This window comes from Ochotona princeps, chromosome 26 (genome assembly GCF_030435755.1).
Source record: "Ochotona princeps isolate mOchPri1 chromosome 26, mOchPri1.hap1, whole genome shotgun sequence".
Lineage (NCBI taxonomy): Eukaryota > Metazoa > Chordata > Mammalia > Lagomorpha > Ochotonidae > Ochotona > Ochotona princeps.
Window position 1 is genome coordinate 29334374 of NC_080857.1, and position 26043 is coordinate 29360416.

Consider the following 26043-nt stretch of genomic DNA (forward strand, 5'->3'; position numbering starts at 1 on the left):
TGCAGAATATTTTCTTGGAGCACGATACATGGTAGGGGTGTCAGAATACAGGTACAATTATGTATATGATTAATTAAGATTAACATAGATGTGAGTTGACATGCAAATAATTTGATTTTCAGATCTCAGTAAGGTGGTGTTTTTAGATTTCTACAGTTATTTTGAAGGAGATCTAGCGTTATAGTGGATCAACTCCTGACCATCAAAATTTCCAGAGTTAACAGCAATACAGTTTCAGCCAAACTAAATAACTTTACTTTTGATATTAATTTCCTATGCTTTCCTAAAGAGGGGTAGTGAATTAATATAAACAAATTTAATAATAAGATTCATGGGCACCAGTGCTGTTGTGCAGCTGGTTAAGCTGAAACCTACAATGTTCGCAGCCCATATGGATGCCAGTTCAAGTTCTAGCTGCTCCGTTTCATATCCAGCTCCCTGTTAATATGTTTGAGAAGGCATTGAAAGATGGCCCAAGTCCTTGGGTCCCTGCACCCATGTGGGAAACACAGGAGAAGTTCCTGGCTCCTGGCTTCTGATTGGCCAGCTCTAGCTGTTGCGGTCACTTGGGGAGTGAACCAGCACATGGCAGATCTCCATCTCTATCTGTCTCTTCTTTGCTTTGTAAATCGATCATCCTTCCTCCCTGCCTCCCTCCATCCCTTCCACCTTTCTTCCCTCCCTCTCTCCACCACCTTTCCTTCCTCCCTTCTTTTTTTAAATTAGAAAAAAAAATTTTTTTTAAAGATTTATTTATCTTTATTGGAAAGTCAGAAACACAGAGAGGAGGAGAGACAGAGAGGAAAATTTTCCTTCTGATGATTAACTCCCTAAGCAGTTTGATGGCTCAATTAGCTAATCACCCCTTTGGAAGCACCAGGATTTCAAAGGGACTCCAGTTCGTATCCCGGCTGCTCCACTTTCCATCCAGTTCCCTGCTTGTGGTCTGGGAAAGCAGCAGAGGATGACACAAAACCTTGGAACCCTGCACCTGCATGGGATCCCAAACAATTTCCTGGCTTCTGGCTCCTGTCAGGTCAGCTCAGTTCCAGTCAATGTGGCCTTTTGGGGAGTGAATGAATGAATGGAAGAGTTTTCTGTCTCTGCTTTTGTCTGTAAATTTGCCTTTTAAATACAAATAAATAAATTTTAAAAAAAAGAAGCCATCCAAATGGAAAACAGATACCTTTAAAAAATTGTCTAACACCACTATCATCAGATCAGGAGTTACCTTATCACACCTAATAGAATGGCTATTCTCAAACAGGCAAAAGTTGAAGAGGACATAACCAAAAGGGAAAGTTGCACACTGTTGGTGGGAATGTCATTGGTATAACCATTACAGAAAATAGTAAGAAGGCTCCCTGTGTGAACGGGATTAGTGCCCTCCTGTGCTGTTTCTATAAACAAACTTGAGGCAAGGGAACAGAAATTAGAATTAGGACCACCATATGATTCAGCAAAATTACATATTCAGAAGATACAAAATTAGTATGAAATTTTATATCTTCTTATCTTTCGTATGTCAAAGAGATACCTACATTCCTATGTTTATTACGGCATAATTCATCACAGCCAAGACATGGACACAATCTTCGTCCCACTAATGGAGGGTCAGATGGAGCAAACGTGACACACACCCATACATGCATGGAATAGGGTTTGACTTTAAAAATGAAGGAACTGCTCCAAATGTGATGGTAGCAGGAGGCCGCGGCTTGGGAGATGTGAGGATGGGGAGGACGGAGAGGCACAAGACAGTGTTTCCATCAGAAGGATGAGTCAGGTCTAGAGCTCTAATGGACAGCGTGGGGACCATAACACACTGCACAAGTGTTTAAACTTTACAGAGGAGCTATTACATGTTCTCACCACCTACACACAGATGGTGACTGTATAAGGTGCTGCATCCATTATACAAATCAGTTTAATTATACGCATCATTTAAATATGTGCCTCATTAATATACAGCTCTATTACTTACATATCCATAAGCCTGGGGAAATAAATAGAATTAGATTTTACACAAATAAACACAAAAGGATCATTTGGCTTCATTCTTACATACCAACTGCTTTAGAGCAAATTGCGGTGTAAATGTGTCTAGTTGGTTGTAGAACTTAAAAAAAGGTCAAACTTTCTATTTTAACAATCCATAAAGCAACATAGTTTACAGTGACATGAGTTAATTTTTTAGATCATTTAGGATTAAAAATATTTCCACCAGAAATATACCACGGATAAAGGCACACCAGGGCATTTAGTTTTTCCTCCACTTTTAATTTGGACAAACAAAGCCTCAGGGCATACACTATCTCCATTTGTACCTTACAGCTTTTTTGGAAATAGAATAGTGTCAAAATATTTAATGAAAATGCAGCTGAATTTATACTTGGTGTTCAAGAAGTTTTTGAAAAAAAAAAACCCCTTTATTTTCATTATCGAGTCAAGCATCTACTGTCATGTTAAAGACGGCTAAAACTTTCTTTTTCTGTTCTCCAAAATATTTTTAAAACCGTGATTGGAAGAACGACTGATTTTCGATAAACCCCTGTCACCGGCGGTGGGGCTGCTGGAACCGCCGGGATTGGAAGGGCGGGTCGCGCACCCCGCCGGCCCCGCCCACCACGTGCTTGCGCGGCCGCGCCAGGGGGCGGGGCGAGGCGCGCTCGGCGGCAAGGTCTGTCGTCGAGTCCAGGGCGCCAGGGCCTGAGGGGCGGTCGGGAAGGAGACTGTGGCCGTTTGGGTCCTGAGGGTCTGTTACAGGTGGATGGGAGGGCGAGCTGGGCGGTGGAGGGTGGTTCTGAGGTAGAGACTGTGTGAGCGGGGAAGGAGGGAGGCGGTGACGGGCTCCCTCAGAGATGCGCCAGGGTCACGGTCGCGAACTTTCCTCGCCTCACGCCGTCGCGCGGCTCCGCGAGACACACTCGGTCGTTCAGGTTGTGGGCGCGTTCTGAGCTCGGGCTGAGGAGGATGGTGGACGGGAGGGGCGGCCGTGGCTCCGCGCTGGGGGGGCTAAGCGGGCTCCCCGAGACCCGAACTCGCCTCAAGGCGTGTTCAGGTGTGGCGAGTCGGTGGTCGCATTGGAAGCCTCGGGAGGGAGGCTGGCCAATCCAGGGATGGAAGCTGGTGGGCTTTTCCCTGGCTGGCGCCCTGGGAAGCTGACTGCGCGCGGGAGCATCTCCACTCGAGGGAGAGTGCGGAGATGTGTTATGATAAATCACAGGCTCTTGACAAATCCGAGTGTCCGCGGACCGTGGGGCTCTCGAAGGCTTAGAGCAGAAAAGCGCTTTGAGTGGAGTGGGACGTGGGGCCACGCGAGGCGGAGACCCCCACCCCCGCGGGTCGCTCCTAGTCCACGTGGTCCATAGCCTAGTGGGCAGCATCTGGGTGTAGATGGCTTAAGGAAAAAAAAATCCGTCCTTATAAATGTTTGTTTCTCCTCTTAGTATCCAGGATGAATGACAGCCTGTTTGTCAGTTTGGACAGGCTTTTGCTAGAATTTGGTAGGTATGAAATAGGACTATAAAATGAGGGGTGTAGGTTTTCATTTGACATTTAATGATGACGTCACAAAGAATTGTTTCGTCTTAGTTTTCCAGTATGAGCAAGACAAAAGTACCAAAGAAGATGTGATTCAGAGAATCAATAGTAAGTAGTTCTGCATAATAAGGATATTTTTGTCTTAACACTTTATGGGATATGAGATGATAGATGCCGACCGGGGACAGTAATTTCTGGTTGGCGTAACTTTTGTGCCAGTTTGCAGTAATGACTACCAATGAGCTGTTTGCCCTAGAAAAAAATAGTTGACTTAAGTCAAATTTTTCAGTAAGAAATTTCTGCATTCAGCATTTGATTATTTTGTGAGTGATTTTGCCTTAGAAAAAAATTTCTTGAGATACAGTATTTCAAATATTAAGTTATTTCAAATGTTTAAAAATTTTTTTTCTGTCTTTTGGAAATCACCAGAAATTAGGGACTCAGATTAATGAATGCCATGTTTCTTGGAGTAACAATCTTAAAAAAATAATAGTGAAATACCTTCACTAAATACAATATTTTAAGGTTCTACATATATGATATTGATTCTCAGTAGTTTAAAAGTTTGTCTTTAACGAGAATGAAGATTGTAAACATTTTCAAGAAATTGTAATTTTATTATGTTTACTAGTAACAAGTGAGTTAAAGGTGTATTTAATAAATTGATTAATAGAAATTTCATACTGATCAGAAAAGAAAGTCATACTATTGTGTTTACATGCTTATGTAAATAGTGTTTATATGAATTCATAGTGTAAGATACAATTGACCTTACATGTCATATAATGTAGCACTATTACATTAAAGATGAGGGACAAATCACATTTATTTCTTGTAAATCTCAAACAAATCCTTCTAGAACTAGGGTTAGTCTAGCCCTGATTCTTTGCTTTTTGGCGTTAGCTGTATGAATCACACTCTTCCTTTTTCTGCCTCTTTTATGTGACTTACAATACTTTAATTTATTTGAAATTTATGACTTCTAACCCAAGAAAGCAAACATTTCATCTTTCCAGAATGTTTTGAAGATATTAAAGAAAGCAGAGCAATTATTTGTAAGATACGTGAATCTATAAATACAACAGACGAAGAAATTGGCTATTACTGTAAGCATAGCAAGGACATTAAAGACAACTGTAGTAAGTAAGTATTTAAAGGAACTTTCAATAAATGTGATTCTTTTAATTAAGATTTTTGTATTTATAGATTAAGATGCCATTGCATTAAAATAATCTATATTATAAGTAAAATAATTAAGCCTTGTTGCTTGTCACTATGGAAAGGGTTTACAAGAGGTTCAAAAGAAAAATGAAGTTAGGGCTGAAGGATTTTTTTTTAAAGATTTATTTATTTTTATTACAAAGTCAGATATACAGAGAGGAGGAGAGACAGAGAGGAAGATCTTCCGTCCAATGGTTCACTCCCTAAGTGGCCACAACTGCTGGAGCTAAGCAAATCCAAAGCCAGGAGCCAGGAGCTCCTCCAGGTCTCCCACACAGGTGCAGGGTCCCATGACTTTGGACCGTCCTCGACTGCTTTCCCAGGCCACAAGCAGAGAGCTGGATGGGAAGTGGGGCTGCTGGGATTAGAACCGGCGCCCAAATGGGATCCCGGTGGGTTCAAGGCGAGGACCTTAACCACTACGCTGTTGCGCCAGGCCAGGGTCAAAGGATGTTGCTGATTAACATCCAGTTGATATAAATAAGCTCAGTATATAAAATAACTCTTACATAAATTTGAAATATTTTTGAAATTTTTTTTGTTTGAATCACAGTTGAACCACAGGAGAGCCAGAGAGGGTGATCTGCCATATGCTGGTTCACTCCCCAAATGTCCACAAATGGCTGGAGCTGAGCTGATCTGAAGCTAGGAGCCAGGAATTTCTTTCAGGTCTCCAACATGGGTGCAGGGTCCCAAGGCTTTGGGCCATCCTCCACTGCCTTCCCAGAACATAAGCAGGGAGCTGAATGGGAAGTAATGCAGCCAAAACTTGAACCAACACCCATAAATGATTTTGGCACTATTGTTCAATGGCACCAGCCCCAATTTAAAATAATCATCTTTTGAGTTTTCAAGATCTTTTATTTGTTTAAGGGAATAAAGCTTTATATTTGTCGTAATAGAAGATTTCGTTTGCAAAATCTCTGTTTCATTCCTTTGCCCATTTTCAAACTGGGATGTTTGTTTTCTTGTTAGTGAGTTGTTTGGGTTTTAATTCAGTCTTTTTTAAATGATAAGAAAGCACCAAAAGTAACCAATGGTGCCGGCATGGTGGCGAAGCAGACTACTTAAGGGTGCAGGTTTGTGTCCCTGCTGATCCACTTCCAAGCCTGCTCTCTGCTTAGGGCTTGGGAAAGCAGTGGAGAATGGCCCAAGTCCTGAACCTGCACCTGTGTGGGAGACCTGGAAGAAGCTCCTGGCTCCTGGCTTTGGATCGTCTCAGTTCTGGAGAGTCAAACAGTGGATGGATGATCTCTCTCTTCCCTCCCTCGCCCATCTGCTGACTTACTCTCCAGATGGCTGAAGCAGTCAGGGTTGGGCCAGGTGGAGCCAGGAACTTCTTCTGGGTTTTGGTCTTGAATAGCAGGTGCCGAAATACTTGGACCATCTTTTGCTACTTTTCCCAAGCCATTAGCAGAGTTGGATCAATAGTAGGACAGCCAGACCATGAAATGGCCCACATGTGGTATGCTCTTGTCACAGGTGGTGACTTAACCAGCTGTGCCACAGTGCTGCCCCCCTAATTAATTTGTTATGCTTATTAAAAAAAAACCTAGAGGACTTTATATGGAGATACTTATAGAAATTATCTTCTCAGTGAACATGTATTTTTGTGTGTAGACATGTTTCCTTTTTCTTTTGGAGAATATTCTCTAACGAAATAGCAGTTTGGTCTAACAAAACGAAGTACAAGTTCTGTGCAGTAATTGGTGAGCGAGGGATTTTGTGTAAAAAAAATCCTTACATATAATTTTCTTTGCTTCAAAAGTGAAAATGTATACTTCCTGAATCTGAACCACTTTTTTAAAAAGCTAGAATAAAAGGAATTATTTGATCTATGTTTAAATGAAAGCTAACATGGCAGACGATACTAGATTTTTCATATTGATTTTTTTTCAAATTACATAGTAGAATTGTGAAATAGATATGTAAGTTTATTCTGATTTTGCTATTCATTTTAGCTTTCGTTTTTAATTTCAGGAGAGTGTATTATCAAGTGCTTACAAGTTTTTTTTTTTTAAGTTTTTTTTTTTTTAAAGATTAATTCATTTTATTACAGCCAGATATACACAGAGGAGGAGAGACAGAGAGGAAGATCTTCCGTCTGATGATTCACTCCCCAAGTGAGCCGCAACGGGCCGGTGCGCGCCAATCCGATGCCGGGAACCTGGAACCTCTTCCGGGTCTCCCACGCGGGTGCAGGGTCCCAACACACTGGGCCGTCCTCGACTGCTTTCCCAGGCCACAAGCAGGGAGCTGGATGGGAAGTGGAGCTGCTGGGATTAGAACCGGCGCCCATATGGGATCCCGGGGCTTTCAAGGCGAGGACTTTTTAGCCGCTAGGCCACGCCACCGGGCCCCTTACAAGTTTTAAAGGGGAATTTTGTTTTCTTTAGCTTTTAACTCTTTGAAAGATCTTGGAAACATAATGATAGAAAGATAATGAGCAAGAATGTGTAGTAGACATGTCAGAGATACAGAGTCCAGCCACGCCTCGTTAGCTCTTTCCCTATAAAAAGATTTTTTTGGTGAAAATTAATGGCTATTAGTATTGAAAATAGGAATGATGAATGGTAATTAAACATAGATTGCAAATAGTAATTTATAAAGAATGATGTATTTATATGAAAGTACACGTGACAGTTAAAGGGAGAGATGGAGATCTGATCTGTGCTGTTTCACTCCCCAGGCAGCTGCAGTGGCCCGAGCAGAATGGCAGCTGCTTTCCAGTTTCCCATTTGGGTGCAGGGGTACAAACATTTGGGCTATGTTCTGCTTTCCTAGGCTCATTAGCGGGGAGCTGAATCAAAGTGGAGCAACTGAGACACAAACAGTGCCTGTATAGAAGGCTGGCACTGCAGGTGGCGGCTTTACCTGGGGGCCATGGTGCTAGCTCCAGGAATACTTTTCCTGACGTAAACTTGTCTTTAAATGATTGCGGTCATTTTTTTACTGTGTCAGTTTATTATTCTGAGATGCTAATTACAAATAATTTTTCTCATAGCTGGAAGCCAACATGCGATGTTTTTCATAAACATGAAGATTATATGCAGGACCAGTTTACTGTTTATCAAGAAACTGTTGAAAAAGACAAGTACAGTACAAATACTAATTTAGACTAATTCATTCCAGAAGTTAGTTTGGCATGTCTTATAAGAATATGAATTAGATGAAGTTTGTACACCACAGGAAGTTTTTTTTTTTAACTACATGTAGTTTGGACTGTTTGGGTACTATTAGAAATTATGTTTTTGATGTAAAGCTCTGTCTGGATATGATTAAATATTGCTTTAGATATAAACTGTTTTCTGGTAGCAATTATGGCAGAATCTTTCAATTAGTAATCTTTATGACTGAAATGTTTAGACATTTAGGGAATAATTATAGGATTAGCTTATGAAAATTTGAAATATTTTAAAGAGTATTTTATTTTTTTCAGACTGCTGACTTAGCAGGCTGGTTGTAAGCTAATAGGGAAACACTAGTCAATGTGTAGATTTATTTTACTATGTGTATAATCACATAGTCTTGCAAATTACATGTAATTAATGAGTATAGTTAAGGTAAGAGACGTCAAACAGCATTCAAGTTTAACTAAAAACTTCAATTTTTTAAATTAAATTTTTTTAATTGGAAAAGCAGATATACAGAGGAGGGGAGAGAATGAGAGGAAGATCTTTTATCCATTGTCTCACTCCCCAAGTGGCCGCAGCGGCTGCAGCTGAGCCGTTCTGAAGCCTAGAGCCTGGAACCTGGAACCTCATCCGGGTCTCCCACGCAGGTGCAGGGTCCCAAGACTTTGGGCCGTCTTTGACTGTCTTCCCAGGCCACAAGCAGAGAGCTGGATGGGAAGTGGAGCTTTCTGGGATTAGAGCCGGCTCCCATATGGGGTCCCAGTGTGTGCAAGACAAGGATTTAGACACTACGCTATCGCACTGGGCCCTGAAAAATGAATTTTTAAAAAATAATTTGAAGAGTTGCAGAGAAAGAGGGAAAGACAAAGAAAGAGAAATCTTGCATCTGCTTGTGCACTCTCTTCATGGCCACGACAGCCAGGGTTGTGCCAGGCCAGTCAGGATCTAGGAGCTACATCTGGGATCCTGTGATGGGTTAGACTAAAGCAATCAAATTTGTATCTCTCTCATAGTATTTAATGACTTCTCTGAGCTAGAGTCAAAACAGCTAACTTTAGTTTGTTGCTTTCATTGTTTAGTTCCTTTCTAAACAGGCCACATAGGTTAATTTGACTGATAACTCAATACTATGCATTTATAAAAGAAAATGAATAAATTTGTTGGTATCATGAATGAAAGAAGGAGGGCTATCAGCTACTTTGTTTCTTCTTCTAATCTCCCATTCCTGTCCCAGGCATTCCTGAAGGTTGGTGTTGTGGGAAACACATAATAATGGTTCTGGATCCATGATTTCATTATGCCTGGTTTTGTATTGGTAGAATGGATATGAATATGAAATATGAACAGAATCAATAAGGCACACTGTGGTCTTATTTGAAACTGGTGACCCAAGCTTTGCTTTCTTTAGATAATTTTCTGTTCTTTACACCATTTCAGTAAGTATTACATAAATGGGATCTTTTTAGATTTATTTATTTTTTATTTTTTTTATTACAAAGTCAGATATACAGAGAGGAAGAGAGGCAGAAAGATCTTCCCTCTGATGATTCACTCCCCAAGTGAGCGCAACAGCTGGTGCTGTGCTGATCTGAAGCCAGGAGCCAGGAACTTCTTCCAGGTCTCCCACATGGGTGCAGGGTCCCAAAGCTTTGGGCCGTCCTTGACTGCTTTCCCAGGCCACAAGCAGGGAGCTGGATGGGAAGTGGAGCTGCCTGGATTAGAACCGGTGCCCATATGGGATCCCGGGGCGTTCAAGGCGAGGGCTTTAAATGGGATCTTAATTAGCAATTGTATATTTAGAAGAATAGGAGCTGCTTTCTCTTGCTTAAGTGGACAGAGTTTAGTAGTATTGAAAGATTAAAACATTGTTAAGTATACATACTGGCCATTAAAGGCTGTTTTCTGTATCTTTCTTATTATGTGGATCATTTGCTTATACGTGCTCTTTTTTGTCTGAAAAGTTAATTGCTGTAATATACTTTAAGAAAGTAGAATGGCTTATCTAAGAATTAAAATATGAAGATGTATTTTCAAACAATTGTGAATATTAGGTTTTGAAGTTAAGTCTTTGATAAAAACTACATAAAAAGAGAATTCAAGAATAAAAGAACTAGATTGAAAAACTTCAGTGATTGGGCCCGGCGGCATGGCCTAGCGGCTAAAGTCCTCGCCTTGAAAGCCCCGGGATCCCATATGGGCGCCAGTTCTAATCCCGGCAGCTCCACTTCTCATCCAGCTCTCTGCTTGTGGCCTGTGAAAGCAGTTGAGGACGGCCCAAGGCTTTGGGACACTGCACCCGCGTGGGAGACCCAGAAGAGGTTCCAGGTTCCCGGCTTTGGATTGACGCGCACCAGCCCGTTGAGGCTCACTTGGGGAGTGAATCATCGGACGGAAGATCTTCCTCTCTGTCTCTCCTCCTCTCTGTATATCCGGCTTTCCAATAACAATAAATCTTTGAAAAAAAAAAAAAAGAAAAACTTCATTGATTTACCTCAGGGTTTACAAACTTTTTTGGCAAGAATTGAATAGATTTTGTGGTCCTTATTTTAATTACTCCACTTTGTTGTGATACAGGGAAATATTAGACAATGTATAAGTAAATGAGTTATCCAGTATAGACACTGAAATTTAACTTTTACATGATTTTAATTTTCCATGAAATACTTTTGATTTTTTCTAATTACCATTCTTTGCTCACAGATTATACAAAAATAGGTGTCAGATTAGATTAGGCTTATATGCCATAATAATTGATTCTTGCAGATCAAGTATAAGTTAAAAAAGTAAAAAGAGGTAATTATTTTTTGCAAGAATTAACTTCCCACTTAGCACGTGTAACTTAAGACATGAATATCCACCAATATTTGGGTTGAGCCAGAGCAGTTTCTCTAAATAATGCTAAGATTGTCTTTGTAAAGTATTTGTGGGGTGTGAGCAAAACTTAATCCAGAGTTGTAACGCACGGGGTGTGGCTTCATGGAATAATTGTAGCTAAAGCAAATTGAAGGAGATGAAGACTAACCCATGGTTTCAGAAGTAACTGAATTGGGACGAGCAGAAACTCAGAACCAAGCAAGAGTGAGGTTCAAGAAGTAGTAAGAGATTGAAAAAACCATATGCTGAGGTGATAATTAGGAAGAGAGTGTAAAGAGATGTTTCAGTTGGACTGATTGGATTTGTGACCTTGGAGAGGATAGTACCAATTTCTGGGAACTGAAGTTGGGTCGGAGTACTTAAGGAGTCGCTGAGTGAGGAAGAGTGGAGTTGAGAGGTGTGGAGAGTTGGAAACAGATCCAGTATTGAGAGAAGTAGGAGTAGGGAGATTTTTTTTTTTTACTTGCTTTGTATGGTTAATTTAGACTTTAGTAAGTGGTAATTATAAAACCTCTGTATCTACTCATGATAAATAGGCATCATTTCTTTTCATCTTAATAGAAAAATGTATCATAGTTATATGTGTGAGTATAAAGATGTCTTGAAGCAATACCAACTAAAATATGCAGAAGCACCCTATTCGCATGAGTATTATGAGAAGAAAAGAGAACATGAAGAAATTAAAAACAGAGTGTTGGCATGTTCTGAACAACTAAAAGTAAATGAAAATATTCTCATGGAATTTCTAGGTATTAACATTTTTATAATGTATTATTTTAATTATGATATTGTTATAATGAAAAATGTAATAAATCAGCCTGAACTGTGACTTTATTTTTCAGCGCCTGCTCCATTCCCATCACTTACTAAATGGACATTACACATGTATCCACAATAGTGTGTCTACTTATATCTTTTATTAGATAAGTATTCTGTATTTTGTTACAGGGCTTAATATCTAAGTGTCAGAATCAAGTTATTTTGGTGAGAATGATATGATAAATGTGGTTGGCATTGTGGCATAGTGAGTTAAACCACTGCCTGTAATGCTGGCGACCTAATGACTGTCAGTTTGAGCCCGAGTGCTTGGTGCCCTTGCTGCCCACATGAGAGACCCCGCTGGAGTTCCTGGCTCCTGGCTTTAGCCTGACCCGGATCCAGCTTTTGGGCCATTTGGGGAATAAATCAGCAGATGAAAAAATCTCTCCCTATCTCTGTGTGTATCTCCCTCTCTCAACTCTGCCTTTCAAGTAGTTTTTTGAATAAATTATATATGTGGCTTTAAAGTCGTGTGTCTTAACAACCAAATCCATGCAAAAGACATCCTGCACTGTCCTGCACTTTGTTTTCAAAGAAGGTTCAGTCAAAACAAGTGATTATTATTATTTGTTAGAATGGGGATTAGTAAGGTGAGTCATAATTATTCATTAGAAATTATTCTAGAGAAATTCATTTAGGGGGCCAGCATTGTGGCTTATCAAGTTAATCCTCCACCTGCAGTGCCTGCATCCTATTATGGTGCTGGTTTAGTCTGACTGACCCTCTTCTAATACACCTCCCTGCTTATGGGTCCAAGTCCTTGGGCTTCTGCACCCGCATGGGAGACCTGGAAAAAATTCCTTGCTTTGAGTCAACTTCAGCATTTGTGACCATTTGCGGAGTGAATCAGTGGAAGGAAGATCTCCCTGTCTCTCCTTCTGTCTGTAAATCTGCTTTTTAAATAAAAATAATTTTTTGACAATTATTTATTTTCCTAAACATGGGTGTAGGATCCCGAGGCTTTGGGCCATCCTCCTCTGATTCCTAGGTCATAAGCAGGGAGCTAGAAGGGAAGTGGAGCAACCAGGACATGAACCAGAACCCAGATGGCATGCTGGCGCTTGCAGACAGAGGGTTAGCTAACTGACCCATCAAGTCAGCCCCCAAAATAAATAAATGCTAAAAAAAGAAATCTATTCAGTACCTAACCCTGTGTCAGGCAGTACTGAGGAAGACATAGGACTTTGTAGAAAGGTGCTCGTGGTTTGGTAGAAGAGACAATGTGAGCAGCTCTGGTGGAGTACCACTGTAATATGTGCTTAGGTCGTTGTTAATTCATCTAAGTCTCACCTGTTTGCCAGAGAGATCTTTCCTGTTGATGAACTTGAAACTTTAATCCTCTCTCAGCCTCCGTAATCCCTTACATGCTTTCCTATCAGATTACAGCTCTGCTGTTTGTACTAAGTCGTCTTTATCCCTGATTTCTACCTTGCTTTCTGTGTGCTTCCTCCTGAACTGTCCTTTGGACCGCTGCTTGCTGGCTCATTTCAGTTTTAGCCTATTCTGTTTTTATCTACTTGCTGTGCTCCCACACATTAACTTCTCAGTGGGAAAGGCCAAAGGGGTGGTAGATGCTGAACATCCTGTAAGGGGAAAGCAGGAGATGGGGATTGATATTTGGTACTCTAGTCAAGTGCTCGGATTCCATGTCTGGCTCTCCTACCAGTTCTAACTTCTTACTAACGCACATCCCAAGAGGTAGCAGGGGAGTAACTGCATTCCTGCCACCTTCCTTGGGGATTCAAACTGAGTTTCAGCTTCCAGGTTTCAGCCTGGCCCCACCCTTGATGGAAGATCTTTCTCTTGTCTCTACCTTTCAATAAAATAAAAAAATAAAAAATAAAGAAAAAATGGAGGTAGAATGAATTGAAGAAATGGATTTAAATGTAGATGTAGCATTTTTTAATTGGTACTTTGATGATAACAGTTCATACAAGCTTTATAATTCATATAATTACTCACCTGAACTTTTGTGTTCCAACATATAAATTGTCTAATTTTGAGACTACATAGGAAAGATCTGATAATTTTGAAAAGCAGGGGACTCAACATTGTGGTGTAATGGGTTAGGCCACCACCTTGAAGGATTTGAGTCCCAGATGCTCCTTGTCCAGTGGAGCTCCCTGCTAGTGTGTCTGGAAAAGCAGTGCATTATGGCCCAAATCCTGTGTTCCTGCATCCACATGGGAGACCTGCATGAAGCTCCAGGCTCATGACTTCATCCTGGCCTAGCCCGAGGCTTTGTGGCCTTTTAGGGAGGGAGCCAGTGAATGTAAGACCTCTCTCCCTCTCTCTAAACTCTGCCTTTGCAATTAATAAAATAAGGCTTTTGTTTAAAAGGGCAGAGCAAACATGAGCATGCATGAGCACGTGCAAATGAGCACTTCCGTTCCCTGGTTCATTTCCCAAATGTCCACACATGGGAGATTGGGGCCCAGAATTGCATCCACGTCTCCCTTGTGGGTACTAAGGACCCAAGTCCTCGATCTACCACATGCTGCCTCTCAGAGTGATCAGCAACAAGAAGTTGGGTTTGTGATTGAAGCTGGGAATGTACCCCAGCACTCCCAAGAGACATCTTCAACAGCCTGGCCAAATGCTTCTCTTGTTTTTGAAGTTTTTGTACACTATTTCTATTCCAATCATCTGAAATTCTCCTCAACAGATGTTGAGATAGCTTAGCAGATTATTTTAGATTATAATCATGTAGGATATGTATTAATATCGGAGATTCTATTTGAAATTGATGTAAGTCTAATTCAAGGAGAAAATACAGGTGGAAGATTCACCTGTCTTCTGAGTTCTGCACTAATGAATAGAAGAAAAAAGAAATTGGGTAAATTTTATGTTGGCTTTGAAGCACAGCTAATCGGTACATGAAGTTTATTTAGACTTGAGTTAATTATGTTTAGTTAATCATGCAAAATGACACAGTGAGGTTGGTAAGAAGAACAAGGGGGTAAAAAATTACCTTGTGATAATGCTAGCAGAAAGAAGAAACCCTAACAATGATTTGGATCAAATATTATTTTAATCTCAATATTTAACAGAAGCAATAAATTATTAGTTTGTCATTAGTTTCTGTTTCCAGATATTGTTAGTATTGCTTGTTGTTACTGTGGAATATACATATAAAGTTACATGCTATTAGTTTTGAAATAGTCTATATAGTATAAATATAAAATTTATTTGCATGACATAGTTCCTTAACATAAAAAAAGAGTTAATCTGAGATGTAAAACCCAAGAAATTCTTAAGCATGCCAACAATTTTATCAAAATTTCGTCTGAATTGAAGAAAGAAGCAGAAGAACTGGAAATAGAAATCAATTATTTAAATCAGGTATACATTTGATTATATATTTTTAATATCTTAGCATATATGTGTAATGGAATGTTGGTTGCTAGTCTTACCACAGGTATAGTTGAGAGTCTAAGTATAGGGAAAGACTTAAGACAATGTATTTGCCTCAGATTATTATTGAAATCAGCTGTGATTTTGTATTCTGAATATATTCAACTTGAGTTTTAGAAAACAGTTTGGTTTTTTATGATGTTTGAAGAAAGAAGAAGAGGGGAAAAATAAAATCTTTAAAAAAGATATGTAACTTAGTAACAATTTAAATGCAGTAAGAGAGCTACAACTGTTTCTAAAAAAAAGAAATTGATCTAATCATGCAAAATCTATGAGTGTAGTTTACAATCTTTAGAGATGTATGCTAGAACATTATAGTCTTTGTGATATAGGTTACAATTACATCTAGCCTTTAAGATTTTTTTGATAATATCTTTAGTGCTGTCCACTGAGTTGTAGTTTTCATTCACATGGATGAGAACCGATCAAGTCACTTTCTAGTTTTGAGAAAAAAAAATTGAGTGTAATACTTAACATTTTGACTTTTATTTTTGGAAGTTCTTTTTTAGTATTTACTTATTTTTATTGGAGAGGCAGATTTACAAAGATACGGCAAGACAGAAAAATCTTCCATCTGCTGGTTTACTACACAAATGGCTGCAGTTTCCAGAGCTGAGCTAATCTGAAGCCAGGAGCCAAGAGTTTCTTCTGGGTCTCCCACATGAGTGCAGGGTCCCAAGGCTTTGGGCCGTCCTCAACTGCTTTCCCAGGCCACACGCAGGGAGCTGGAAGGAAAGTGGAGCTGCCAGGACATGAACTGGCACCCATATGAGATCCTGATGCTTTGCACGGGAGGATTAGCCAATTGAGGCATCATGCTAGGTCTGGAAATTCTATTAAAGATGATGTGTTTATCAACTTTTCTTGAATACCAAATGAAAAAAAAAAGAAGTACCAAGTGATAGAAGCATAATTTTACTAATGAGAATTGGCTTTTTAAAAATGGTGTTTTAAAGAAATATGGAAATAAACAGTTTATTTTGGTGTGAAAGTCTGAAATCCATGCATATTTTTCCATTCCTGTTTTTCATAAACGTTTCTGATGACCCTTCATATGCTTGAAGTTCAGGTTTCACTGACACCAAAATGAATGTTTTAATTATATTTTCTTGAACTGTTTAAAATTTTAGCCCATGTATTTGGTAATCAGTATCTACTTTTCTAAATACTATTCTTTTTTCCCAAATTAATGTTTGCTAATAGAATGTAAAGAAGAGTTAAAGAAATGTGATTTATTGCTTATTTTAACCCTGTTTTCAGCAGCTTTTGATAAGGGTGAATACTACTGAAACTATAAATTATGGGATTATATAGAGATCACATTTATTAGCTAACACACTGCTTGCAGGCAGTTGTTTTGCTCATTCATTTTTCTGTTTCATAGATTGCAAGACTCTATGAAAATAAGAATCTTTCAGAAACTCTGGAAGAAAAGATCAAAAGTGCGGAAAAGAGAAAGGAATTGAAAGAAAGGTAGGGTTAAACTTTAACACTGGGTTTTATGTGAGTAAAATATTCCTTATTCAAAGTTTGAATGTATTGTATCCCAAGCCACTAATATTTACAGAGTTTCTAGATATATTTTTTGTGTCGCCTCATCATGTTCATTTGTTATCAAGAATAACTGAAATATGATGAACTAATCCTCATGTTGGTTTTCCACAGTGTTGTTTGCCTGTAGTGAATCATAGCCCCAAAATTATTAAATGGAAAATTCCAGAAAAGAACAATGCAGAAATTTAAATTGTGCATGGCTCTGAATAGCTTACACCATCCAATTCTTTCAGCTCAGGATCATTCCTTTGTCTGGTGTATCCAGGTTGTATTTCGTGCCTTAATACTCCCACCTCTTGCCATACCACTCCCCCATGTTAACCATGAAATAGCCCCCTGATTGTCAGCTCGGTTGTCACTGTAACACCATGTTTGTGTTCAATTAGTCCTTATTTGACTTAATAATAATCCTAAAGTGGAACTTGGTCCCAGCTTGTATCTGCCAAATCAAAGCACAAAGTGCTTCCTTTTTTGAGTGAAAAAGGTAAAAGTTATTGACATAATAAGAAAGAAAAAAAATTGTGTCCTAATATTATTGATTTCTCTGGTAAAAACACACCTGTGAAATTGTGAAGAAAAGAAGAAATTCATGCTGATTTTGTTGTATCTCAGTCTGCAAGTGTGGCCATAGTGTGTGATAAGTGCTTAGTAAGGAAAAGAGGTTAAATTTGTGTATGTACAGGTATTCACTGAATCCTGGAACATGTCCATCAATGGCAAGCAGAAGGAGAGTTACTGCATTTTTATAGCATTTATTCTGTTTGAATTAGGAAAAATTTAACAAAATTGTTCTTTAAATAGAAAACGTATAAGAGATGTATATAGTACTTGTTTATTGGTCTCTGTATTCATACTAATTGATATGTTTCTGTGTATCTGTATAAATCATTTTTAACTCTGAAATACTAGTGTGGTTAAAATTTTTAATTAGGCAGAAGAAGGGGGTTTTGCAACAAGATTTTTCCTTCCTTTGGTTAACCATGTAAAAGGTCAGAGTTGTCAGGGCTATGCAGAGCAAAATCCAGGAGCCAGGAGTTGAATCTAGGTCTCTGAAGTGGGCTTCAGGAGTCCAGTTACTGTCCCAGGGCATGGATTAACAGGAATCTGGAATTGAGAGCAGAGCTGTAATTTAAGCCCAGACATTTTTCATGGGACGCTGTCATGTTTCATGACCCTTATGTTTTAAAAATAAAAATGGTATACTGGGGCAGGAGTTTGGTGCAGGAGTTATGGAAACATTTGGAGCTCAGGTGCATGAGTTAAGTCCCAAGGTACAGGTGATGGGTCAGACACTTAGACATTTCTGTGATGGGGAAGCATGTGTCTAGTTCTGTGCTTCTACCTTTGGTCTGGTGGCAGGTAAGCCAGCAGATGGAAGGCCTGTTTCTGTCTTTTTGCCTTTCAAAATACGTACATTATATATAAACCAATAATACCTTTAAGAAGTGTAGTATACTCAGAAGAACATTGGACTTTATCAGAAAAGAAATAGTTCTGACCTTGCTAACAATTTAATGTTATCGGGCAAGCCTTTAAATTATCAGCAAAGTGAGAGGTGCTTTAACCATACAGTATTAAATGTTCTTCTGGCCTTAAAATACATCAGCTTTTACTTAGCTAATATTTAATCCATTCTTCTCTTTAGGATTTTTGAAAAAGATGAACATGTGGTTGTATTGAATAAAATTCCTCAAAGCAGTAAATTATTTCTCCCTTATGAATCTCAGAAATTAGTAAGACCGATTAAGATACATTCTTCAGAACCAAGAGTTACAGGTACAGTATATTTATTATTCATAAACTTCATTTTCTTTGCAAACATATAGAAGAAGTAAAAACAGATATTGTGTTACATTTGGTATACAAGAACCTATATGGTCAAAGTATTGTATTCTTAGAGTAAATGCTTTGTTTTTCTCTTTGAAAAAGAAAATGTTCTTATTTGGTTGCACAGCTATCAGAAGAGGGTGAATAATTCTTGCACTTGAGGAATCATGTGTAAACAGTATGAGTTTAAGTGGGACTTGTGTTAATGGTATTTGTATATTGGTTACTACGATATCAGATTTTGTATGTGACTGTGGTTTCATAAAATGGGTTTACAAGTTAGATTTAATTACATTGGCTGTTTTCCCTCCAGCATTTATATCATCACTTTAACTTTGGGTAGCCATAAATGTAGTTTTGTTAGTTGGTTACTCTGTCATTTCACATTCTGATTGTACTAAGTTTTGTGTAGTGAGAAATTAAGAGGCAATCTGTAATTTTATAGTCACTATTTGTAATTTAATTCATGCAGTTCTGATTTTTAAATTATAAGGTTAAATGTTGGGGATGGTTTTTGATTCTGTCTCCAGAATTGATTTGAGGTAGTACTATTTAATAATCTAGATAAAAGCGAAGAAAGTTGTGTGAAGCAGTCAAAGCTTGCCAGTATTGACTTCAGACAAAAAGAAAATGATACACAGGTGGGTATTTACTTTTTACTAGCATAAATTAAATATTTTCTTATATTTAATGAAATAATAGATATACTAAGGAGTATACATGTGTGTGTAAATATTAAATCAACTACTATAAGCAACCTCAGTGTGAAAGTTTCAGTATGATGTTCTGAACATGATCTCCCCTCTTCTAGAAGTTTTCAGAAATATATGAAAAATACCAAGCCCTGTAGTTGGTAGATCAAAACCTAGGAGAAATCCCTGAAAGAAAAACAGGATTGAATTGAGAGAGAAATTATAGGTTGGGGCACGGTTAGGAGAAAACTATTCCATTATATAGAAGTCTAGTGATAATGAGTAGGGAGCTTGGTTGGGTTCCTGGATAGGAGTTAAGTTGGTTAACCTCTGTTCAATCTCCGTTTCCTCTTGCTTTTGATCAGGATCAGCAGGATGAGGACTGCCTGCAGATGAAAACAGTGAGTACGGGACCTGGGTGTGGGGGCAGGTGGGTGCCCTGGGGGGTTCTGGACGTGTGTGAAGAACGAAGGGCACCACCTGGGAAGGTAACTGCTGGTGTCGCACCACCTTTTTCCCCATCCTCCTGAACATAGTCCACGGGGAGTTCTCAATGGAAGGTGTAACTTTTTTTCATGAACTCATAACAGTAACCAAAACATCTAGTGAAACTTAAATCTAAGAATCGTTGTTTTTATTTACTCTAATGTAAAAGAGAAGTATCAAGCAAAAAGATAATCTCTCTACAAGAAACTGGTTTACTTGAAAAAATTCACAATACTTTCAAATTACTTTGGGGTTATTAAAAAATTAAAATGAAATTTACAAATGATTTGAATACTGTAAGTCAAACCTAGCAGAATGCAGTCAGTTGATCTTCAGAGGGAAACATGTATGTGAAAGCAGTGGTATTTGAAAATAAGAGGGACTGAGAACAGATTAGCTGAACTGGCCACTGAGAAAGTGTGAGTGATGCTGCCTGGCCCCGGGAGCACGGGGGATGGAGATGAAACGCTGCATTGTTTCCACTGCTCAAGTTCCTGGACTTTATACATACTTGGTAAGATCTAGTAAGGCAAATCATTTTAAGAAATTAGTAAAAATTCCTGAATTCATCAAGGACAGTAATAGTGAAAGAAAACAAATCATAAGTTAGTCTCAAGAATGGACAGTTGTAAAACTCCATAATAATTAGCAAAGTGAATTGAACAACATTATGTTACGAGAATAATTAACTTTGGTTCACCTAAGGAATACGGTTATGTTTGTGCATTAGGAAAGTCTGTCAACACAATTCACGATGTTAGTAGGTCAGTAAATATTTTAAATTAAAAATAGATGTTTTATAGTGATAAAGTGTAAAAGGTGAGGAAGGTGCACCTACATGTGGGCATTGTTCAGGAATAGAGTGGGTCGGTAAAGGAAAAGGCTGACCGACGGAAGAGAGTGGGGGCGTGCTTCAGTACCACACCTCCTCCAGATTCTGGAAAGAGAGAGCCACCATCGATGGTGTAGAAAGATTGACCGAAGCAGGAGACCTGTGCTTCCGGGGGGACTTTCTGGTAACACTGCTGTTGGGACACCCTTGTTCCTATGAGAGTGCCTGCAGTGAAGACTGAAGTGCCAGCCGCACCCAGGGCTCCTCCAGGCTCAGGCCAGCTCAGTGCTCCCACCAAAAATCCTGAATATTACGTAAGACTTCACACTGATACATTAAAAAATCTAGGTGAGATGGACATTTTTCTAAACAACATAAATTGCTAAATAGGCTGAAAAATAGAACATGAATAAATCAACAGAAAACCTGAAAGATAAGTAAATATCTATTTCCCTCTCTTCTTTCTTACTTTCCCTCTCCCTATGTTTTGGAATCGGTGGTTTAAGCAACTGGGGGTGCTTTAACTTCTCAGGAGGGATCTGACAATCTGGAAATGTTTCTATCATCAAAATGGGGAGGCGAGATGCTGCTTGACTGTAACGTATCTGAAGAAGAGCAGTTACAAAGAATTACCCCGTCATGTCAGTAGCATCTCATTTGAGACATTCTGGTCTGATTATTAAAAATAACACAGAAGCATCTTCCGAGGGGTCTAGGAGCCTAGGGGTGGCAGGGGAAGGAAGAAAATACTTCAGGATATTAAAGGGTTATTTATTTTGTTTCACATAAAAGTTATTTATTTAAGAAGGGGGACAGGGAAGAGAGAAACATGAACAGAAATCCCATTTAATGGTTCACTCTCCTAATGCCCCCAGCAAACACGTGTGCACGCACACACACACCTCCCCCTCCCACATAGTGGCAAATTAAGCCCTTGAAATTCCTGTTTTCACCCATCAAATTAGCAGCCATTAAAAGCTTTACACCATCAAGTAAGGATAGAGTGTGAGTGGTATAATTTGATACCACCACTTGGAAGAGTAGGTAACTACCTAAACATGCATATACTCAGCAGTTTCACTTCCTGGCATGTTCTCATATATATGGATAATTGTGCTAGGAGTCATGTACAGATATATACATTGTTTCAATGAATATCAACAGAGTAATAGCACTTTTTCTTTAAGGGAGATTGACACAATCTAAAAGTAAAATAAAATGACAGAATTAGGGCTGTTATTTTAATAAATAAGACACTTTTAATCTTGAGTCATAAAAATCAGGGATTCAAAATCTGCAGCAATACAGGGAGAATGGAAGACTTCAAATAAGCATTAATAAAGCAATAGTTTAGATACTAATATTAGATATTAGTATGTAATATTTAAATACTTAAAGAATTGAAATGGTGTTTTTCATATGCATTTTCTAAAAAAATTCAAGGGCAGGATCCCATATGAACAGCAGTTCAAATCCTTGCTGCTCCACTTCTGACTCTGAAAGAATGCCCAAGTGCTTGAATTCCTACTACCCATTTCGGAGAGCTAGACAGAGTTCCAGGCTCCTGGCTTCAACCTCACACAGATCTGCCAGTTGCAGCCATCTGGGATGTGAGGCAGCAGGTGGAGGACTCATTTCCTTGTGTCTGTTGGTCTCTTCTTTGTCTCTGAAACTCAGCTTTTCAAATACTTTTTTGTTTAAAGTTCGAGCTATAGTCGTTTTTGTTAAAAGATTAATTTATTTTATTGGGAAGGCAGATATACAGAGAGGAGAGAAAGAGAGGAAGATCTTCCATCCAATGATTCACTCCCTAAGTGAGCGCAACAGCCGGTGCTGCACCCATCCGAAGCCAGGAGCCAGGAACTTCTTTCCAGGTCTCCCATGCAGGTGCAGGGTCCCAAAGCTTTGGGCCGTCCTCGACTGCTTTCCCAGGCCACAAGCAGGGAGCTGGATGGAAAGTGAGGCTGCTGGGATTGGAACCCGCGCCCATATGGGATCACGGTGGGTTCAAGGCAAGGACCTTAACCATTATGCTATCGCGCCAGGCCCAAGCTATAGTCTTTTAATCTGTTGTTTTCCTATGTGCAGATTGAAACATTTTACAGGATAGAGGGGCACAAAAATCAGGTAATCAACTGAGAAAATGAAAAGATTGATTACATTACTATGTAAATGGATGGGATAATATTTTAAAAGGTTTAGTTTAAACTGTAGAAGTATAGCCACAAATAGTTATTACACTTGTCAAAAACATTAGATTCCTTGAGAGTCTTAAACTTCTCATTTTCCAGAATTTGGCTGTATGTTTTGTATGTAATAGGTTCAGTTGCCAGTATTGATAATGATGATGATGATGATGATGAGGATGAAGTTCATAAAATGAAAGGGCACTGAGTTATGACAAGTGAACCAGTTTAGCAAAGTCTGATACTTTTTTTCTTTCAGATATTTAATGACTCTGTGGTAAACAGCCATTCAAAAAGTTCACAAAATTTACTGCAGTTCAGGTATTTTTTAAAATAAGGAAATACCATAATTTCTGGGGCAGTTTATGAATATCTAATTAGAAAATTACTTAAAATGTATTTATTGCATTTTAGACTGCTGACTCCACAGAAGCATTCCAGCTGTAACCAGTGGTTTGAAAAGGAACATACGGGTAGGTACTGTGTACATGTTTTTCCCAAGTAGGGATAATAAATAATGTATAGGATTTTGTACTTTACAAATATTATTTGAATTGTTTATGTCTCTGTTTAACTTACTATGCAAGTGTGGCTTTAAAGCAAGTTTTTTTCTTAAAAAATGCAGTCATTGTAGAAAATTACAAAGGAACCAAAAATATTGTCACCAGCCTTCAATGACATGATATATATACTGATAAATGTTCTCTTTTTCTTCCTATGAGTATGTGTGGTTTGTTCATCTCGCTTCCTAAGTTTAAGTTATACCATGTACATAATTTTGCATCCTTTTTCACTTGATACACATTTGAGATATTTCCTCATATCATCAAGTAGATTTTATTTGTAATGTTCTGTTGTATAGATATGCTATAATTATCCAGCCATTCTCTCACAGTGTTTTGTCATTTCTAGTGTTTAAAACTTAAATAATACTACTATATTCTTTTACACTAATCTTTTTACTATCTTGGTCTGTTTGCTTTAAATAAAATCACATAAATTTACATAATATATATTTGAGTTTATTATTCTAAAATCAACTAGTTGTTAGAGCTTGTGACATACCCTTGAAGCTACTAACACTCTCTCCATATGTACATATGGATACATACAGCATACCTGTGTGCATACCTGCCCGTATATAGAAATATACACATGTATCTATGTAGAGTATGTTATACACATATTTTGGTAACCAAATAGTCCATGACAGTTATGCCATTGATTAGTTTTCACCACTTCTTTTCTGATTACTGACTTATTTTTAGGATGGAAAAGATGTTTCATTTGGTAGCATGAAAATTATGTAAATATATGCATATTAGGAGCAATCATATAACATATTGTGGCTTTATTTCTCTTAGTGTACCTGCCCAACACAATACACTTATTTCACTCAATTTTAATATCCTCTCTTCTTTCTCCTGAGAGAAAAACTTGTATTTTACATTTCCAGTTGATCTGTGCCATTGCTTATAATCCTTCTAATAAAAGGTGTAAGGAAGTTTACATATCTGACTTAGCTCTACCTGCTGTTTAACATACTTACATAGCTTTAAAAAAGATATAATTATTTTGGAAGAACATAGGATTCCTGAAGACTTTCTGAAATTTAATTTATTTGAAAGGGGTGAGAACGGGATAGAAGGATAGTGAGGAAAAGGTTGAGAGGAAGAGAGAAATCCCCTATCCACTGGTTCACTTCCCAGCTGCCACAAGCCGCTAGAGTTCTTAGCCTAAGCTGGGCTCAGCCCCAACTGTTAGAGGCATTTGTACAGTGAACCAGCAGATGAAAACTTACTCTCTTTATGTGTGTGTGTCTGGCTCTTAAAAATATCAACTCATAGAACTGCAAAATAAAACACCAGTGACATATCATTACATACCCACCAATTAAGCAAACTTTAAAAGTCTTCAATACTAAGAATTAATGGGAATATAGGACAAAACAAATTGTTATTAGTAAACTCATTTAATGAGATCAAAATTTAATTATAACTGGCTGATAATTTTGTGCAGAAAGAGTGAATGATTTCTTGAGGGCAGTTCAGGATGATCTCTTGTCACGATAACAATTTTGGCAAAATGTCGCATCTGTCAAAATGAGAGATACACTTATAACTTCATGATTCTGTTCCTAGTGTACATCCTGTGACAGTGCGTGTCAAAGAATGTTTATGGTATCATTGTTGGCAGTAGCCTCAAAGCAGAAACATTCCAAATGCTAATTTGCAGTGGAATGGATAGGCATGCCATATTGTGTTTTTACTGTGGAATATTTGATATCAGTAAGAATAAGAAATCTGTGTTTGGGATAATGTGGATGAACCTCAGAAGCATATGCTACGTGAAAAAGATGTAATGGCACATATTTTATTGTGCATTTTAAAATAGGGAAAAACAGTTGTTTCAGTGGTAAAACTACATAAATAAAGTTATTACAGAAAGTCAGCATCGTGATTATTCCTAAGGAGGAAGACAGAGATTTGGGGTCTTTTGAAGTGCTCATGATACTTTATTTCTTTAGCTGGGTGGTGGTTTTGTGAATGTTCCTTGTAATTTTGTTTAACTGTTTATATTATATTTTCTTATCCTTTTCTCACTGTAGTGGATTGAACTATTAAGTTGCCACTTTTGTAGGTTAAAACAGCCAAATACTGGTATTTTCATGATTCAACTAACATACGTTACAAGAAGAGATAATTTTTAAATATATTTTTATTTTGAATTTTGAATTATGTGGTACAGTTACGTAAAAGCTGAAATTTCCCCCCCAACTCCCACCCCCTAATAATTTGTTTTCAAAAAAACAGATGCTGAGTATGGAGATAAAGGGCCAGTGAGACAATTGAGAAAATCAAAATCTACTTCACAAGTAAGTTAAATGTTTCATTTCTAACTTCAAAGCTAAGCATCCCAATTTAAAACCTTCTGCATCCATTTAAATTTTAGATTTAGTACAATGAGGATTATCAATCTGAGATGTTTTTGGTTTGTTAATCAGGTTTCTGAGGATTCAGATTCCACTTCTCATATTAAAAATGAATCCACAAAATGTTTGTATGAAAATATATAAAATAGTATTATTGATACCTGATGGTATATGTGAAGACCACTACTAAAATGTAAATGATTTGTCATATGAATTCCAGACTAATGATTCCCATAAAAATCTCTTTGAACTATTTTTAGATTTTATGTATTTACTAATTTGAAAGGCAGAGAGAGAAAGGAAAAGAGAGAGAAAGTGGCGCTGTGGCATGCCAAGTTAAGACACTGCCTGTGATGCTGGCGTGGGATTTGGTGTAGTAAGCATATTTGTGTAGTCCCATCTCTGGCTACAAAATAATAATAAAGGAAAAGTGGTATTCAGATTCTTCATCTTTGTGGAGAAAATAGAATATTGAGTTCATAAGAGCAAAATGGTGCAAAAACATGCTAAGCCAGACAATAAGATTGGT

At 38.2% G+C, this 26043-nt stretch overlaps 1 protein-coding gene across 1 annotated transcript in view; it reads left to right on the top strand.

Moving 5' to 3' along the window:
* Window positions 1–3444: 3444 nt before the first annotated feature.
* Window positions 3445–26043, top strand: part of C26H14orf39 (chromosome 26 C14orf39 homolog) — a 33937-nt gene continuing 11338 nt past the window's right edge. Inside the window, exons 1-13 of the mRNA XM_058655348.1 lie at window positions 3445–3506; window positions 3595–3651; window positions 4560–4686; window positions 7769–7858; window positions 11334–11521; window positions 11615–11657; window positions 14813–14933; window positions 16390–16478; window positions 18205–18335; window positions 18951–19027; window positions 22842–22903; window positions 22997–23055; window positions 25396–25457. Coding sequence (XP_058511331.1) covers window positions 3458–3506; window positions 3595–3651; window positions 4560–4686; window positions 7769–7858; window positions 11334–11521; window positions 11615–11657; window positions 14813–14933; window positions 16390–16478; window positions 18205–18335; window positions 18951–19027; window positions 22842–22903; window positions 22997–23055; window positions 25396–25457 — 1155 coding nt within the window. The 5' untranslated portion in view covers window positions 3445–3457. The remainder of the gene's footprint in view (window positions 3507–3594; window positions 3652–4559; window positions 4687–7768; window positions 7859–11333; window positions 11522–11614; window positions 11658–14812; window positions 14934–16389; window positions 16479–18204; window positions 18336–18950; window positions 19028–22841; window positions 22904–22996; window positions 23056–25395; window positions 25458–26043) is intronic.